The sequence below is a fragment of the Crocodylus porosus genome, unplaced genomic scaffold, assembly GCF_001723895.1.
Source record: "Crocodylus porosus isolate Cpor-Errol unplaced genomic scaffold, CroPor_comp1, whole genome shotgun sequence".
In the NCBI taxonomy this organism is placed as follows: Eukaryota; Metazoa; Chordata; order Crocodylia; family Crocodylidae; genus Crocodylus; species Crocodylus porosus.
In genome coordinates this window covers 767672-786120 of record NW_017728925.1, presented here as the reverse complement: position 1 = coordinate 786120, position 18449 = coordinate 767672, and the positions used below count along the sequence as shown (strand labels likewise).

General features: G+C 54.9%; 1 protein-coding gene across 1 annotated transcript in view; it reads left to right on the top strand.

Moving 5' to 3' along the window:
• The window catches only part of MAMDC4 (MAM domain containing 4), a 28785-nt gene that overhangs the window by 566 nt on the left and 9770 nt on the right, over positions 1-18449 (top strand). Inside the window, exons 2-18 of the mRNA XM_019540498.1 lie at positions 2935-3048; positions 4174-4347; positions 5504-5629; positions 6488-6633; positions 7530-7614; positions 8378-8506; positions 9595-9741; positions 11573-11673; positions 12511-12669; positions 13323-13413; positions 13563-13706; positions 14516-14644; positions 14956-15087; positions 15456-15586; positions 16183-16303; positions 17421-17537; positions 17969-18103. Of these exons, the coding sequence (XP_019396043.1) occupies positions 2935-3048; positions 4174-4347; positions 5504-5629; positions 6488-6633; positions 7530-7614; positions 8378-8506; positions 9595-9741; positions 11573-11673; positions 12511-12669; positions 13323-13413; positions 13563-13706; positions 14516-14644; positions 14956-15087; positions 15456-15586; positions 16183-16303; positions 17421-17537; positions 17969-18103 (2181 nt within the window). The remainder of the gene's footprint in view (positions 1-2934; positions 3049-4173; positions 4348-5503; positions 5630-6487; positions 6634-7529; positions 7615-8377; positions 8507-9594; positions 9742-11572; positions 11674-12510; positions 12670-13322; positions 13414-13562; positions 13707-14515; positions 14645-14955; positions 15088-15455; positions 15587-16182; positions 16304-17420; positions 17538-17968; positions 18104-18449) is intronic.

Below are 18449 nucleotides of genomic sequence, written 5' to 3'. Positions count from 1 at the left end.
CAGGAAACTGTTTCTGAAGCTGCAGATGGGGTGGGGAGACGGGACAAGCCACTGTTTTTTTCTAATCCAGCCTCCACAAGTCACTTTTGTGCATCCTTCTTGGAGCAAATCCAGGACAAGTCTTTTTTGCCCTTACCCTGGGGACAGACTGTGCTGGTATCAGTGCATCTGAGGGGGCGCTTGCCTTGAAGTGGGTTGCCACAGGCCAGGAAGTGCTTTGAGCCATGGCTAACTGCACTGTAAAAGAGAGGTTATTCCCTGAGGGTTACAGCAGGGGACTGGGAGGTGGCAACAAACAACTATTCCCAGCTTTGCTACTGCATCTCTTCAGCCTCCAGCAGGTCACTTAGTGCCTCAGTTTCCCTGACTGTTAAATGAGGATAATATTGAGGTCACGGGGGAGAGGTGTTCGGAGTCTTCATTCACTGAAAGTGCTGTGGGCTAGTGGATACTGCAAAGGGGCAGGAGTCAGGAGAGCTATTGACAACCAAATCTCCTGTGTGACCTGAATAACCTGCATTTTCTTGCTACATCTATGTCCTTTTTACCTGGTGTATTAGACTGTAAGCTTTGCTGTACAGCACTTAGCACAATGTGATCCTGATCTCTGCAGCAAAGTGCCTCTATGTCCTACCCCAACAGAAATAGTGCTGGTCCAAAAATGTCCAATGGAGCGTTTTCCCATTGGAAACACTTGTTGAGTGAAATCAGAAGGTTCCCAGGAAGTGTGCTGATTTCAGCAACGTTGTCATGGGAAAGTCTCAAGATGTTTCATTTCAGCCTTTGGATATTATGTTCTAGTAAAGATCGTAACAGTTCCATGAAATGCTTTGACCTGTTTGAAATGAACCATTTTTGATACAGGGATTTTTGGACTGTTTTGCATTGTGAAAAATGTGAACCTTTGGATCCTGATTGGGATCATTTGAATCCTGCAATCTCCACTTTCTGCAGGACAGAAATGCCAAACTTCCACCAGATCTGGCATCTAGAAGGAGAGAGCACAGTGTGACTAGGCCTGGGTCCTATCACAGTGATTCTACTGTACATCATAGCAACACAATACCAAGTTCCTCTCAGGGTGAAAGGACTGTGAAATGCATTTCAAACCCAAGCTGTAACAGGAGTTTGCAAATCAATAGATCCCAGCTAACAATCCCTTTCACCTGGCACCTCTGTTTCCAAAGGCCTGTCTGACTCCAGGCATGTGCTGATCAGGCAGGTAACACAGCAGCAAGTGTGGGGCAAGTGGCAGTCCCTTCCTGTTTCATCCATGGTCCTGGGGACTGTAGCATCTGTGCTGAGCAGACAACTCTAATTGCAAAGGACTTGGCCCAAAAGGATCCTAGTCAGCAAACTTCATTCTTCTCCTTCCAGAGGGGGAAGGGCTGTGTACAGGGCTCTTCTGAGGTACCTTTCAAACTTAAGGCATGGACCTATCCCTCAGACCAGGGGGAATTCAACCCCAGAGCTGCAAACCAGATTGGGCCTGTGGAGTCATGTCATCCAGCCAATGGGGCTCCCCACAGGTCAGGAAATTTGGTGATGAAGGAGTGGTGGCAGCAATTGTCACTCCCTTGCTGACAAATTTCCCAAACCGTGGGGAGCCCCTGGGCCAGATAATATGGCCCCGTGGGCTGTATCAGGCACGCAGGGCTGGGGCAGAGGCAGCGTGGCCCAATCCCAGGGCACTGGATCAGGCAGATGTGGTGTGGGACGAATTGGGGTGCTGGACCTACTTCAGGTGTGCAGGGATGGGGGAGGCTGTCTGGGGACTGGTGCCGCAGGGTCCAATCCTGGCAAGATTTTGTGGGAGGACGATCCTCATGCCTGGGGCCCAATCTGGCCTGTGGACCAGCTCTGCACCATTCTTCCAGCCCATGGGGCCAAAAGAGAAAGCACTGCTGCCTTAGATCTTTGGATCTAAATATGGATGGACTGCTGTCATCGCCACTCGCATGTCTATAATAGCCAGCCATTGCTCAGGCTCTCTTGCACTTAAAAGTAAGTGTCATTTCAATACAGCAGCAAAAGGCACCACACCATTTATCACAGGAGCTACCACACTCCTGCCTAGTTACTGGAGCTGGATGGTGGATAGAGACTGTTTTGTGGAAGATTGCAGCATGCAGCTCTCTTCCAAAGGAGCATGAAAGGTGTCATTTCAAAAAGCCAAAAAAAAGGGGGAAAAAACTTTGGGGTTAATTTTAACCTTGTGATTCCAGGTTCTCTTGTTTTGAATTGGATCCTTATTTTTCTGACCTACTAGAACACAGAATAAACAAACCCAGTCACAAGAGCGTTGTTTCAAAATTAACCACTGACACATTCATTCTGGCGGTGTTGAAACCTGAGGCAGAGGGCAAATATGACCAAGGTTGCTGGGAATAGACCCCAAATCCCCAGTTTCTTGTGGGTCTCATCCTCTCCCAGACCTGGGACTGGACCCCAGAGCCCTGACTAGCCAGTTCCCTATTATAACCTAGAGACTAGGCAGGAGAAGCCAAAGCACAGAGCCAATTAGTTCCTATTCCTCCCCACCACCTCTCCTGCTTCAGCACTGAGATAGGTCAGGTCCTTAGACTGTCTGCACCTCTCAGTGACTTTTCTCCTCCTGGGCTTGGCTTCTGTCCGTGTTCTGCACCATGGCCCATGAATATTGGTGATCTGCTTCCTCAGAAGCCACTGCCTGGAGCCATGGGGTGAAGAGGACAGGAGCTGAACCAAGCTTCAGCTCAGCTGGAAAAAAGCCCTGGAAATGTCAGCTGCTGGCCTGCTCTCATGAGAAGGTCCATGTAGCTTAGTAGGAGCTTTAGCTTGTGGGACAGGACTCTGCATTAGCTGAGCCAGGGGTATGCAATTTCTTCCCCCTCTCAGTGTTGGGGGTCACCTATCACTGATTACTGTGTAATCCTCTCTCTCTCTTTTGGGTAGCTGGGCCTCATCCTCTCAGCCAGTCCATCTTCATCAACAGATGCTCCAGCCCTGCCGAGAAGGTGTGTGACTTTGTGTGCGACTGCAGGGACTGCTCAGATGAGAACCAGTGCGGTGAGTTTCCTGCCGGCCCTTTCTCCTCCTGCCTGGTGCCTTCTGGCTGGGTCTTTCTGCACAGCTGATTTCTTGTGATTAGCCTCAGCCTGCAATCAAAGCAGCTCTGGTTCCCCTAGCGTCCCTGCTCCTTGAACCCTGCTCTGAGAAAAAGGGCTGGGAGCACGGACGCCCAGGTTGCACTGCAGGACCTGACAAAAGGGGTATCCAGCTCCCCTCTAAAGGGCTGCATGTAGCTCATGTGGACACATCCTAGCAGGCTTCCAGCCAGTGCAGGTGCTGAGATCAGGGCAGATGCTGCAGCAGCTTATTGAGCATGGGCTGCAAAACCAGCCCAGGACCCTGGGTAGAGACTTAGGTGGGGAACCTGTGCTGGGATCTGCTTAGGCATTGCTGCCCTGCTGGCAGTAGTGGTGCTGGCTGGTGTCAGGCTACCTACCTGGGCAGCAATCCCATCCTCAGAGTGCAGGGGAAATGTACTCAGAGCCCAATTATCTTTTTCCCCCTGCTGCTTCCCATGATCTGAGTCAGCTATTGGCTGTGCCTTGTGAGACCTAGTTATGCTTTTTACACCCAGAGGGCCTGAGTTTGGTTTTTGCAGCCAGCCCATCCAAGAGTACTACTATTATTCTACCTGTGCAGTGGTGCTGTAGTGTGTGGGTGGAGGTAAGGAGCAGGGAGCTGGCTTCCTGGGTGAGCATGTCTCACATGGTGAATAGGCAACAGTGCAGCAACCCTTAGAGGAGCCCTGTCCTGGTCAGCTAGGGCTGTGTGTGTGCTATGACTCATCCCTTGATTGGTCAAGCAGGCAGGGGGCAGGGGCAGGGTGATGGGCTCATCTGCTTGCCTCCCTTACACCATGGCATTGCATCATGGATTGCTGGTGAATGCTTCATGCAGCATTCACCACTATTCTCAGCTGGAGCCCAGGGCAGCCTAGACCCTACAACGGGTGAAGCGAGGAGGGATTTCTCTGACCTCCCATGGGATGTGGCAACTGCAGTGATCCTTGGCTGGGCATGGCCCTGACATGGATCAACCAGAGCTTCAGAGTCATATCCTGTTGCTCTGCTGCTCCAAGTCCTGCTCTATGAGGGGGGTCCCAGCACTGTTTGCTTCCATCAGGGTACCACAAAGAATCCGCCACGCTGGGAACTCCCTTCACCTGTGACTTTGAAGATGGCAACTGCGGCTGGCAGGATGTGAGCACATCAGCCTACAGATGGGGCCGAAACCATGCCATCATCTCCACAGGGAGGACAGGGCCCCACTCAGATCACACCCGAAGCACTAATTTGGGTAAGCCACCTGCAAGCACTGTGCCAAGGTATAGGGGCTGGAAAAATCCCCTTACCCTCTGGCGGTTGTAGCTAGGGCTGGTGCCTGGGCTTAGATGTGCTGCTGTGTTCTCACCTGGGCCTGGAACCCTGGACCCTGCCTGACTGCCAGCCCCTGCGATGGGGCCACCTGGTCTCCTTGTCACTCCTGACCTTGTCTGTTTAAGGCTGAGATGTACCAAAAATGGCCGTTTGGAAGCAGATGCTCTGTTGGTTGGTGGGTGAAAGGGCTCCTAAATAAGGTAGGTGAGGTTACTCCTCTCTGCCCTACACAAGATGTGGGACAATGCAGATTCTGCCTCTGTGCGGTCTATAGTGCCTACATTGTACAAGCACCATGTGGCCACAGCCCATTTCTGTGCCTGGGGCTTGCTTGTCTGTGTCAGTTTGCACGTTCTGCGAGTTCTCGTTGCCGAGCAAACCACAATGGTGAGGGTCTTTTGCTTGGTGCATTAAAATATCTCAGGATGTCAGAATGAAAAATATGGCACTTCATTTCCTTCAGAGACATGAAAAGAATGATACTAGGAGGGACAGACAGGTAGGCAGACCTATGGTGGGGTCCAGCTCCACTGAACACAACCCCTTTGCCATGTGTGTGGTGTCTGTCATGCCACAAGCATATCACAGCTTTCCTGCACACAGTTACAGAGGCACAGGTATGATGGAGGCAGGGAGAGAGTAGGAAAGGCACTGGGATAGTGGGGAGTGGGCGCAGGGAGGAAGCCAGTTCCTGGTGCCATGAGCTACAGCAGGGAAGGTCTTTGCATGGACAGCAGTGGCTTGAGTTTCATGTTTCCACAGGCCCGTGTGTTCCTCCAAAACCTGTGTGAATGCCCTCTCACAGGGTGTCATTGCTCCATAATGATTGAAACATTTCCCCCCCTGGAATCTCTCCTCTGATGTGACTTTTCTGCTTTTGGTGCCTGTGAGGACCTCAGAACTGGACCTGTTTTATGCGGCTGTGTAATGCTTCTGGGGAGAATACGCATACCATGGAGCAAAGATGTCTCCTGTGTACATCTGCTGAACTGGGCCAGGGCAAGGACCATGCCTCCTTGTCTGTCTTGACCTCATTGTTCTGTGTGGTCAGTCCTCCCCATGTGTGCTTTTGCCAGGCTGGTACATGGCAGCAGAGATGAGCAGAGGGAAGTTGGCTGTCACCGCTAGGTTAAGGTCCCCTGTGATGCGACAGGCAGCATCCACCTGTGAGATCCATGCATGGTATCACCTGTGGGGAGCAGGTATGTGGCTGTGCACTGCACTCTACTATGTCTGTCTAGAGAGCTGGGGCATGCCCTTGGATGCACTGCTGTGGGCTGAAGGGCCTCTTGCTCAGCACAGAACCTAGTGCTTCAGCAAGTACTGGAGGGTAGCTACAGTGGGCTGGGGACCATGCCACCCCTCTGGGGGTATGATCAGCTGGGCTGGGTGCATCTGTGACGCAGGTAGCTAGGACAGGGCCCGCAGGACTCTCAGCTGGTTAGCATGATATTGCCTGGGATGGGAAAGCTGGTACTGGCCCCTTCTGGAGACACGGTCTGGGCTCGGTGGACCTCTTCCCTGATCCATCTGGAATCCTGGGTGGCTCGTATGCACCAAACCTTGCCCAGCATTTCTCAGTCCCTTCTGACACCCGCATTAATGGAATCCCCCAGTTAAAGATGGGGGAACTGATGCACAGGGGGCTGGAGACTACCCACCAAGTCAGCGTACAGAGCTGAGAGCCGGGCCTGTCCTGTTCTCTAGAAGGCCGCTGGGCGCAGAGTCACTTCATGCTGCTTGGCCTTCTTGAGTTTGCCTCCAGAACTGTGCCCTTCTACCAGGATTCAAGTGGAATATTTCAGAGCCCAGGAGTCTGGGCTGCCAGTTCCCTACAAGCTATAGAGCCATGTGCCTGTGAAAGGCTGGCAGAGCTGAGGCCTTATCTGTGGCTTTCAGCACTGCTGAATAAAAGGCCCAAATAGGGTGCCTCCAACAAACCCTTGCCCCTTGCTAGGGTGCAGGGGGAGGGCACTAGCTGGAGCTGGTAGTGCTGGGGGTGTAGTTGGGTCATCCGGGAGGCTCTGGAGTGGTGACCAAGTATCTCAGCTTCACTGCAGGTTTCAACGGATCGGCCCTGCCTGCTCTGCAGATGGAGCTGACTCATGCAAACGAGACGGTGACGCTGTGGCAGAGCCCGGAGAGCAGTGTCTATGCCTGGAGGGAGCTGGTTGCATACCCAGGCCGGGTCCCAGGGAAGTTCCAGGTCAGGAGCTCCTCACCCAGCCTCTGCCTGCTGGGGCCATGCTAGCAGAGACCGGGGCACCTAGTGCCAGTGGCATGTGATGTGCTGCACAATGGCAGCCACAAGAGATGGAGCCAGAGGTGCTGCAAGGTGCTTCTGGTTCTGGAGATCAGTGGAGCATCCGGAACAGGCTCCTGGGCTCTTGATTCCTGGCAGCTGGCTGATTTAACACAGAGCTGTGTCTGGCATGAGGGCAATCAGCCTGTCACTAAGCTGTATTAAGTTACGGCTGGTGGAGCACCCCAGGACCTGCTCCCACTCACGCAGGGGGTGAAAACCCCTCGGTTCCTACAGAGCAGGGCTGCAGCCTCCATGCTTGTGGCTGTGGATGTGGCTGTGGATGTGGTGGAGGCTGGGCTCCCTTCAGAGCCCCTGATTCCACCTGATGGGGACACAAAGGAAGGGGTGGGGGTGTCTGCAGCACTCCCAGGCTAGGGGTGAATTCAGTGCAGGACAGAGCCAGGCTCATGTCTATGTGGGGGAAAGTGTGGATGGGCCATAGAGCCCAGATGGGAGGCTTTGCCCATTTGTTTTCCCACTGTATTTTATAGAGCAGATCAAGCTGTGGCAAAGCAGAGGGGCTGGTGGGTTCCTCAGAGAGAGGAGACCTGGGAGTCTGGCTGGCAGAGCAAGGACACGATAAGCTCCACAGGGGCAAAGGGAGTTCAGAGGGCAGCATGGGAAGACCTCCCTCCTAGCAGGGGTCTGTGCTGCTCAGAGCTGGCATCCAGCTGGGTCTGCAGTAGGACGCATGGTGGTGCTAGCGGGGCACACTGACTATGCCAGCCTCTCAGGCCACCACAGTTGTGGCAATGCCTTGAGCCACACCAACACCATATTCTCTTGTGTCACGGCAGATAACCTTCTCCTCAACACAGAGCTTCTTGCAGCTGAGAGGCCTGGCCATTGATGACATCGAGTTCAGGAACTGTGGCCTTCCACGTAAGACAGACCCCTCCTGTTCCTACACTGGCCTGGGCCACCTGCCTCTTGCCTGAGAGGAGGAATGAGCCATGGCCTGCAGAGATGAGGTGTCTGAGTGCTGAGCCAGGATACAGCCAAGTCCTAGGCTCTCCAGCCACCACCTCCATGCAGAGCCCCACAGAAGTTCACAGTATCCCTCAGCTCAAGGGTTGTTCTCTTGCTCCCTTCTTCAGTCTGTCCATGGCAGGAGAAGAAGCCTCTTCCACCTGCTTTGGAAAGCTGAGCTTGCTGCCCTCCCACCTTTCCCTTCAATGCTCTGAACTGCCTCCTGTATTGACCGCAGCCAGAAGGACATGGCCTCTTGAAGAGGGACATGTCTCTGCGACTCCATCCGATGCTGAGGAAGTGGGGCAAGCTAAGAGAGGGCAGAGGGTGTCCCCCCCCCTCCCAAGCTCCTAAAACCTTGTGCAGTACAGAGGTTGGCCAGCTCTACCTCTTCTCACCCAAGAAAGAGGCCTGTCCAGGCTGACCCACCTGCTGAGGGGAAAGGGTCCAGCCACTGTCCTGGCTTCCAGGACCCCTTCCAGTCCCCTTACCCCTTCTCTTCCTGGGAGTTGTACTGTCCTCCTTTACCAGGGAACTGAAGGGACCCACGCCCTGTCATGCTGCTGCGTCCTACCCCATCTCTGTCCATCTTGCTCACCCTGGGGCAGGGATCACAGCTGAGATTTGCCCTATCTTCCAGTTCTGATTAACTCTTTCCTTTCCTGCCTGAACTCAGAACTCATGAGCCAAGTGTGTGGGCCAGAGGAGCAGAAATGTGAACGTGGGTCGTGTGTGGGGAAGGACCGATTCTGTGATGGCAGTGACGATTGCGGAGATGGCTCAGATGAGTCTGAGCTAGAGTGCAGTGAGTGTCCCTGGGCCTGGGTGCTGGCCAGAGGAGGAAAAAGAGAGTGGGTGATGCAGGGAGATCTGAAGGGGAGTCTGTGGCCATGCATATATGGAGATGGGAGGCATGGGGACACTGGCAAGCTCTTATCCATCCTGGGACCAGGCTAGGAGTATTCCCCACTATGTGTCAAGGGGTCGGTGCCCTTATTGCTGGGGAGCTTAGATGCTCATGGTCCTGGGCTCAGGCCCACAACCCAGAGCAGGGCATGTTCAGGCCCACGGGAGGTTCTGCTCCTGGGCTGCAAGGAGGTTTCCTGTGTAGAGTGAGATGGCTTGGATAGAAGAGAATCCAGCTGGAATCACTCCTGAGAGCCTGAGCGTTAGCTAGACACAGCTTTCTCCCACCCTGGTATGTGAGCTGGGCCTACGCCAAGCCCAGGGACTGCAGCCGGATGGGAGGTAAGGAACAGCCCAGTGCCTGGATCTTCCCTCAGTCCCAAGGCCTTTCTTACCCTGTGAAGCACAACCCCTCCCCGCCATGGAGGTGGAAGGACCAAGAACTTTTAGCCAAGCGGGTCCAGCTCCATCTGCAGAGAGCAGTGATGCATACACAGAAAGTGCTACAGCATCCCTGGGGCTGCTATAAACCCACCCACCTGGAGGAGTTTCTGGCAGAGCTCAGGCCCCAAACCTGGGCCCATATTCCCTGTGTGAAGTGAAGTGTTATATCCAGCTCGATGCTGTTCCTGGTGCCTTGTGTGAGCGGCTTAGACACTGCCCAGGCAGAGGAGAACAGCTGTCCTCTTCTCTCCTGACCTCCAGGGCAAGAAGAGCCAGACCTGCTGCCGTCCTGGTCATACTTACCCATGCTGCAGTGATCATAGGCTGGAGCCATGCTTGCCCCCCCCCCCTGCCATGAGTGTGCCCTACACAGTGTAGAGCCAGGGCTCCACATGTGCATAAGAGAGAGGGCACCATAAAGAAGAGAGTCCCCAGTCTTGCTCGCCTTGGGGTGCCCTCCAGAGCTCCCCTGCCCTTAAAGGGCTGAGGGGCCTCCCTCCCTACTTGGTGTCCCCCCCAGTAACATTTGCTTTTTCCTCCCAGAATCCTTCAGGGTCTGCTCCTTTGAGGCAGACCTCTGTGGCTGGAAAACTGTGCCCGGTCTCCTAACCTGGAACAGGAACACCAGCTTAGATTTAGTGACTTTGTATGGCCAGCCCACCCGGGACCACAGCAGCAACAGCAAGGCAGGTACGTGTTGGCCTGTTGGGGCCATAGGATTTGTTCACCTCTGCTTTGCTGCCCTGCATGGTCTCTACACAGAATCCACTGAAACACTCGCTGTCCGGCATCCCCACCACCCTACAGCACAGAGACAAGCCTGCTTTGCTCAGCTCTTTGGGACCTCACTCAGTGCAGGGTGCATCAAACAGGGCCTCCGCCTGGTTTGAAGGGCTGCTTGAGTCGCACCCATGTTGGTGCCAGGGGCCTCGGGAGCTGAGCCCTGTCTGACTCTAGCCACAGTGCTGGCTTCCTTGAAATCATTTAGCTGCCTGTTCCCCCAAGCCACCCTTGTCCCTCTGCAGCTCCACAGACAGGTAGCCTTAGAGTGCTCTGCTGGCGTGACCTGGCCACAGCCCCTCCCTGTCCTTGGCCTCTCTGTGAGGGGACAGACACAATGTCCTTCTCGGAAGCACCATCCAGTCTCTTGAGATAAAACGGCCCCGTGTTTATTTTAGGGCAGTGCCGGGAAAACGGAACGTAGGAGATTGTAAAGGTGAACTGCTTGACCGCATGTCTGTAAGCAGGTCCTGCACACCTCACAGACCTCCTCAGAGATAGAGGCCGTCTCACCCTACCGCTCCCACAGTGTTCGTGCTGATGTGGCTACTCTCCAGGCAGCAGGGCTGAAGTGTTATTCCTCAAATGCCCCACTGCTGTCTGCATGGTCACTGGGAAGGAAGACTCGTCAGCCCCTGGGGGTGGTTGGGAGCTAGAGCCCACAATCTCCCAGTTCTCCCCAGTTAGAGCACTCTGGCTATGCACTGACTTATTCATAAGTCATGCAGCCATGTCTAGCCCCACTGTGCTAGGTGATGTACAGGTAGCAAGAGCTGGGCTCTGCTCCAGCTGCTTACAAGCCCAGAAGAAGCAGGGTGGGAGGGAAGGTTACAGGGCAGGTCAGAGCTAGGAACAGGCCGCAGGCTACCTGAGAGCTAGGCCAGTACTGAGGCCGCAGGGCTGTACAGCTTCCCCAGTAACGTATGTAATGGTATCTGATTTCTCAGTGAGGACAAAGGGGTCCTCCGCCACAAGGCCTGTTACACAAGAGTGCAGCAGCTGACCACAAGAGAACAGTGTGGCCCACGTACCTATGACTACCCAGTGTGAACGGCCTGGTACCTTTTACAGCTGGGGCAACTAAAGTGGTGATCTTCAGTGTGACTTCAGGACAAAGCTTACACGCATGCGTGCACACATAATGCACATGTACGCATGTGCGTGCACACCCCCCCCCACTATGCCACTGAGGCCTGCTGTTGCATCCACTTTTTAAACTTGGCAAGGCCTCTTTCAAATAGGTCTTTTATGGCTTCAGTGTTCAAGATGTATTTGTTTGTCCAAGTTAGAGCTGTTCTTGTTGACCTTCAGACTCCCAAGATAAAACATATCAGCTCAGTCTTCCTTCCCATGAAAAGGCCTGGCTGCAGGCTGTTTGCCTTGCCTAGAGAGGGGGTTTGCACCTTCTGGAGAGCACTGTTGTTGGAGTACCCATGAACCCATGTGGGGCCTCTGTGCAGGGAAGGTCATGGAGTTAAGATCCCAAAGAGCAGGGGCACAGTGAGGCTTACTGTGTGAGAGCCTGATGTGCTAGGCAGATGTGCACTTTGACCCTGGTGGGCTATTCTTGCCTGCTGGACTCTTGCTTTCTCTGCTACTTGCTTCTCTTCATCCCTCTAGCTGGGCAGTCCCCATTCAAATGTGCCTGGCCTGGGGTGTGGGCAGTCATACCAGCAAGCATTGCTCCAAAGACTGCCTGTGGGACATTTAATATTTAGTAGCTGCTCATTGTCTCCCACAGGCTATTTCCTCCATGTTAGTTACAACCAGACAGACTTGATGAAAAACTTGGCCAGACTGACCAGTCCAGTCTTCCAGGCGACTGGGAACAGCTCCTGCTCTGTGAGTCACTCATTTGCTCTGAGTGCTGCTAGTGTCCCCCGTGTTCCTGGAGAGAGGACAGGTGAAATCTGCAAACAGAAATCTAGGGACTACAAGCTCGGGCCCTTCCTTGCCTGCACATGCACACATGCACTCCCATACTGTATGCATCAGGATGTGACTGGGAAGAAACCAGCCCCTTGGGAAGTTACAAAAAGCACTGGAATTTGCAGGGCCCCAGGGCCCATAGCACCTTGTGAGGCCTCCGGTCGGATCTCCAAGCTAAGCAGCGCAGGGAAGGGCTGGTACCTGGCCCTTTGCCTGGAGAGTCTCAGTAAATGAATCTGTTTGCAGTCACCAACTTCTGAACTGAATGGATTGTGAGGAGAGCCCACTGCTACCACAGCCTTTAGGTTGGAGGGAAGCAACCCTTCTCAGCAACTGGGCAGGATTTTCCAGTGCTATGGATGTGTAGGGAGGCTGGGTGCCAGCTGGCTGGTGAAGGGCTTCATGGTGTGAGCTACACAGCATCTTCTTGGGGGTTGGTGGCTCAGGAGAACACTTCTTCTGGAGGATCTGAGATGTATGTGATGCATGGTGGGTTTGGCTGAATGGTGTTACAGCTGAAAAAGTGGCTTTTTTCAGGGGCCCTGAAGAGCCTGCACTGCTTGCCTCAGGCTACCTCATCTTGGAGTTAACTCTGTGTAAATGCCCTGAGCTCTCACATTTTGGGTGCTTGGGAACACATCAGGACACTCTCAGGCAGCTGTGGGGATGAGGGTGCTAAAAGAAATAAGGAGGGTTTCCAGTGCAGGGAGACCGTGGTCCTCACTGTCCATCCGCGTGTCCTGGTTCCAGCTCGTGTTCTACTCCTACCTCTATGGCTCGGCCACCAACAGCATCAATATCTACTATGTGGCCAATGCTACCCAGACGCTGGTGCGAGGCAGGACTGGGGACCTGGGCGATTACTGGTTCAGGGAGAAAGTGGACTTCAACGTGAACAAGGACTTTGAGGTGGGCAGTTAACTCATGCTGTGACGCACTACAGGCCTGGGGGACAAAGCTGGTCACTGTACAGGGTGTGAAAGGTCCCTGTTGCAATGGTGCCCCAGAGAAATGGACAAGAAGCATAATGGTTTTTAGTCCAGGCTCCAGGAGAACAGTGGAGAAAGTCATCACCATGGCTGGTCCCACACCCAGGGGCACAGGAGTGGGTGGGAAATGGAAATGAAATCCCTAATTGGGGAGAAGCAGAGGAGGGGGTGAGGGCCCTTGGCAGGGCAGCATAAAAGAAGCCTGCACTGTTTCTGCCCAGATTGTACATTCCTTGGCCACAACAGAGGCCCACAGGGAAGCCAGTCTGGCACCTTTTCCAGCCTGGCCCTGACTCCCACCACACACCCCATTCACTCTCCGTCCACCTCCTGAACCCTTCAGACCTGGTGCCCTATCAAAGCCAAGTCTCCCCAGGGAAACAAGTTACCACAGAGATCGGCCTTGCAAATCAGGAACCCTTCTTCTTTCCCTTTGGATACGAGGTAGCAGAGCCCTCATATTCCAGCGCACCGAGCCCAGTTTCTGCAAAATGTAATGCAATGCCAGTTCTCATATGAAGCTGGGTGCTGGCCTAGTGCCTGTGCTAAGTGTAGCTTGCTTTTTGCATGCAGATTGTCATTGAAGGGGTAATTGGAACAGGGAAGAAGGGGCACATTGCCTTGGATGATCTGATTCTGTCTCCAGACTGCAAACAGGCAGCAGGTGAGTGGACAGAAAGGGCCCCTCTGGCCACTCTTCACTGCACGGTCTGGGCCACAAGGTCCTTTCATGCACTCCAGCTGTGCCTGGGGTATGTAGCCTGTCTGCTGAGCTCCTGGGCAAACCATCCAATTCCTGTCTCCCCTCTTCAGGCAAGCGAGCTGTTGTTGTCCCTGAAATCAATAGCTCCTGTAGCCCAGAGAAGTTCGTCTGTGAAGATGGGGAATGCATCAGCCAGGAGTCGGCCTGTGACTTTGCAGTGGCATGTAAAAATAGCGCTGATGAGAAGTTCTGTGGTAAGGGATCACATGGGGCTGTGCTGGAGAGGGGCAGGCTTCATAATACCAGGGGAACAGAGCAAGGCCTGGCACTTGGTGCTGAGGGGTTGAGAGCCCTGGCTACAGCAGGGAAGGAGTTGGCCTCACAGCTGCTCTGCCCATGCCCCTCAGTGTCAGCTATGGCACACTCTGCTCTTCCCGCTGGGGAATATGCCAGTGCCCTCTGTCTAGTTCTGCAGCCACTTTCCAGTCCAGCCTGGGGTTGCCTGTGCCCACAGCTTGGCCAGTACCCCTTGGTCCTGACCTGCAGTCCCTGCCACTCCAGCCTTGTCTTGCCTTGCCCTGCCCTGCCCTGCCTTGCCTAGTCTAAAGGCTTTGATCACATGTAAGCCCTGCTTTTAAGTCAGCCCTGCCCTGGTAGCTTTGGCAGGAGGGAACCATAGCCTGGGTAAGTGTAGCAGGCCAGGAACTCTTCAAGGCTGTGAGATGCTAGTGCTGGGCAGCCTGTAGTGCTCAGGGTTGTGCACTGGCCCCAGACCTTATCTCCCCTGGCTCAACAAGGCCTTAGGGTATGAGAGAAGTGCCAGCTGGCTGCTTGCTCCTGGCAGTGGGAGCTCTCCTTCAGCACAGGCAGGCCTGGGGGGTTCAGTGTGGGTGGCCTGGGGTCTGCACAGCCCAGGCACTTGCTTTGGCACAGACCTTCAGGGCTGAGGCTGCCAGAGCTGCACTCCATGTCCCTCTGCTTCTGGCTGTATGGCTGGGGAGCACATGAATGCTGGGTCCCAGGCATGGGCAGCTGCAGGCTGCTGAGGTCTTTGTTTTTGCAGGAGACACTGACTTTGAGGCTGGGTCTGGGGGCTGGAGGGACGTCAGCGTGGGTCAGCTGCAGTGGGTGACCATGAGAGCCAGCGAGGCCCTGAGCCCTGGCACAGACCATACCACCAATACCTCTGCAGGTGAGATCACCCCAGGTCCCTCAGTAGGTGCCCATCCCTGCTGCCCTCTCCCCACTCCACCCCCCTATGGCTGTCTCTGCAAATGAGATCCCACCGCTGCTCCCTCTGCAGTGGACAGCAGGGAGGAGAAGGGCAGCTGCTGGGAGGATAGGAGAGGGGTTAGCTGGCACTGCCTGAGGATGGAGTGGCTGATGTGGGAGTGCCTGATAGAAGGGGCAGGAGGGGGTGGCTGGCACTGCCGGGGCATGAAGGGGGAGGGATGACTTCCCTCCAGCCCTGCCATGCTTGCTCCAGGCTGTTTCTCTGCTTAGGCAGCTACCTGGCAATGCAGCGTGCTCCAGGCCAGATGGTGACAGCGGCAAAGGCACGCACGCCCCCGCTGGGCCCCTCCGGCCTGGCCTGCTCCCTCGAGATGTTCTATTGGCTCCAGAGTGACCCCCAAGGTAACCACATCCATTCCTGTGAGCTGCTGACCTGGTGGCTTCCCAGTGTGGCTCAGCTGCACCCCTGCTCCCGGGATGTGCCAAGATTGGGGCCCTTCTGGGTGGGATCCCCTCAGAGCTTGACTGTCCTGCTGCAGAAGAGGCTCCTGGTGCCACAAGGAGAGGGGCCAGCTGTACTCATGAAAGGGGGTTCTCAGAACTGCAGCTCCAGGACAGTCCCCTGTCCCTTCACCCCTCCAAATCCCTGTGAGGCCCTGACCCAGCCTTCTGCCCCCTGCATTCCCAATCATGCAGTCAGTCACTATATCAGAGCAGTAATCCTGCCAAACAGCCCATACCACCCATTGACACTTTTCTCCATCTGCTAGGATTCATTGCTGTCAGCACTGTGGATCATGCACTGCGCATGCACCAGCTGGTCTGGTACATTCAGGGCAATGGCAGCATGGAGTGGAAGAAAGTCACTGTTCCTCTCGGAGAGAGACCCAGACCCTTCCAGGTTGGGCAAGTCAGCTGAGCATGCTTGCCCAGAGCTTCAGGGGCAGGGAGTGGTTACAGGGCATTGTGGGATACAAAGCTTAGGCACCAGTTGGAAAGCCCCCACAGTGCACAACCATCTAAGCTTGGAGGCAGGGGATGGAGCAGGTGCCCCTTTTCCTGAAGGCATTCCTTCCAGATCCACCAAGGGTGGTAGTATCCATAGGTCACTACCATCCCATGGTAGTGGGGTGGCAGAAGCCAGGCTCTCTCTGTCCTACAGAGACATGACAGCATATTGCCCCTGTTGGGTTCTTGAACTGAGAGGCCAGGAGCTTAATGGTCATTGAGCCTGAGCACCAGCAGGATATTGGGGGTCCCATAAGTGCAGGTGGGAAGCATAGGAGCTGCTGCCCACTCTGCGGCTGGAGAGCAGCTGTCCCCAAGCTACCCCTCCCAAGCCCCATATCTCTGTGCTGAGTTTTCCAAGACATTAAAGGAACAGGGGAGCTGGAGGTCCTGATCAGCTTGGGATGGGGGTGGTGAGTGTTGGGCTGAGGTCCTGTGGGGTGAGGCATATCGGACTCATGTTTCTTACTAGGGCTCCTTCCCCCTCAGGTGGAGCTCATTGGCTTGGTGAGTCCCCAAGGCCTTGCAGTACCAAGTGTGGCAAGTGTGGCTGTCGATGATGTGAAGTTTGTGAACTGCGACCCTCGTGTTGTGCCCCAAGAGGCCACAGGTACATCTCTCCTTGGGGGTCAGCAGGTGCCTCCCAGTGCCAGTGGGTGACTGGGTGATTTACTAGGACCTGAGCAGCACTTGCTGCAGAGGCCTGGCCCTAGAGCTGCCAGGGATTGACCCCATTAGTGTCCCTTGGAGGGGGAGCAGGCTGTGCTGTTGGTTGGTTTTAGCTGGAGCAGACAGGGCCAATGCAGCAGGTGCCCATGTGTTAGTGACCAGTACAGCACGGACAGCGGGCAAGTCTCTGATCATAGCCAGAGTCTTCCTTGGCTGGCAGGGATTGACTCAGTTAGTGGCTGTTGGAGGAAAGGGACTGTGCTGTAAGGCTTAGGGCCCTGGCATCCTAGGGATCCTGGCCACATTGTAAGCAATGGGGACATTTCTCAAAGCCCAGAGAGTTGGATCTGGGGATACTGGAGCATCTGGGTGCTTCTGCTTTCTCTGCTTGTCTGCACCTGCTGCAGGAGCAGAAGAGCTGCACCATGTGGCCCAGCCAAGCATGTTCAGTGCTTGTTCTTTATTTTCTGCCTAGCAAGAAGTGTGTGGGGGGGGGGGAGTTAGATTGTAAATGGCCTGGTCCTTTCACACAGGGATGCCCCAGTGCCTCACAAGGGCAGGAGATTCAGCCTCCCAATGACACGCTACAGATGGAGAAACTGAGGCATGGGTAAAATGAAGTGAGTTATTCAGGATCACACAGGGAATTAGTAGCAGGGCTGGGAGAGGAGCCAGGGAGCTGCTGACTTCCAGGTCGCTTGTTCTCACTGATGGCTTCCCCATCAGGGGAGCAGGGAGCCCAGGAGTCCTGGCTCCCAGCTCCTTACTTTTAACCACTAGTGAGCAGCTGTGTAGCATGGACAGGGAGGTGGATCACAGCAGGCCTAGAGTTGCCCCCATGTGGGGCTCAGCCCAGAGCAGGTGAGCTTAGCCTGGGTGTGCCAGCTACATAGCAGCTGCTCTGGAGCCTCCCCTGTCCACCCCTGGCTGTACTCATGCAGGTGGGGATGGTCCTGCTTTGAGCAGGGGGGTTGGACTGGATGACCTGAGGTCCCTTCCAACCTGCATTTTTTATGATTTCATGATTCTATGTCTTGGTCTTTCCACTTTCTGGACAGAGCTGTCTTGCAACTTCGAGAAGGGCCTATGTGGTTGGTACCAGGACGAGAATGATGACTTCGAATGGGTGCGAGGCACCGGTCAGGGGCTGGGCTCTGACCACACCACAGGCAATGGTAGGCACAAGCCCTGGGGGCCTCCCCCAGCAGCCACAACAGGTGTGTGACAGGGGGGCTTGTCCCAGGACCCCCTGGAGTGCAGCAGGGGAGAACTTCTCACCTTCTCCTGCAATTCAATATGACTGGGACCAGAAACAGGTGGTTCTGTCCATGACTGGGCTGTGAGGGCATTTCCCCAGTCCCAGCAGGGAGCAGGCAGGGTCTGCTGTGGTCGAGCTGTGCCAGAAGAGCCTGGGTATGCTCGGATCTGAGCCTGGCTGATGTCTCTGGGAGGCAGAGCTTTGTCTGTGCTCCTGTGGGATGAGGACGAGGGGAAGAGCACGCAGCTGTCTGGGAGGCTGGTGCTGGGGCATGCAACTTTCTGCAGCTGCCCTTTCCTGGCCTCCCCACCCTGCCCTTATTGTTTCAGATGCATTTGCTTTGCACAGGGTTTTTCATGGCTATGGATCCTTCTGCCCAGGAGGCCCGAGGCCTCAGAGCCCGTCTCCTCACCTACCTCCTGGATCCAGCTGCTGAAATCCAGTGTTTCTTGTTCTGGTACCGCATGGATGGCCCCCAGATTGGTAGGTGGCATGTGACATGACCCTTGGGGGCTGGGACAGACATGTTCTCTATGGGCCCAGGGAGAGAGTAGTTCTTTCCCACCTCATCTCTGAAAGGTGCACCTGACATCCCCAGTATCTGCCCGTGAGCTGGTGGCATTGAATTTGACGGACACAGGCCTACAGCGGTGATACACAGTAGTAACTGCTTGTGGGGTCAGGACTCAGACAGGAGCCAAGGACCAGAGCTGCCTCCTCTGAGAGCTGCTTTTCAGAGAGAACAGTGTTGATGCTGAATAGATCACCCCAGTGCATGCTGGGAGAGATGCTTCCCCCTCTGGGGCGTTGTCCATGCTGTACGTCACCC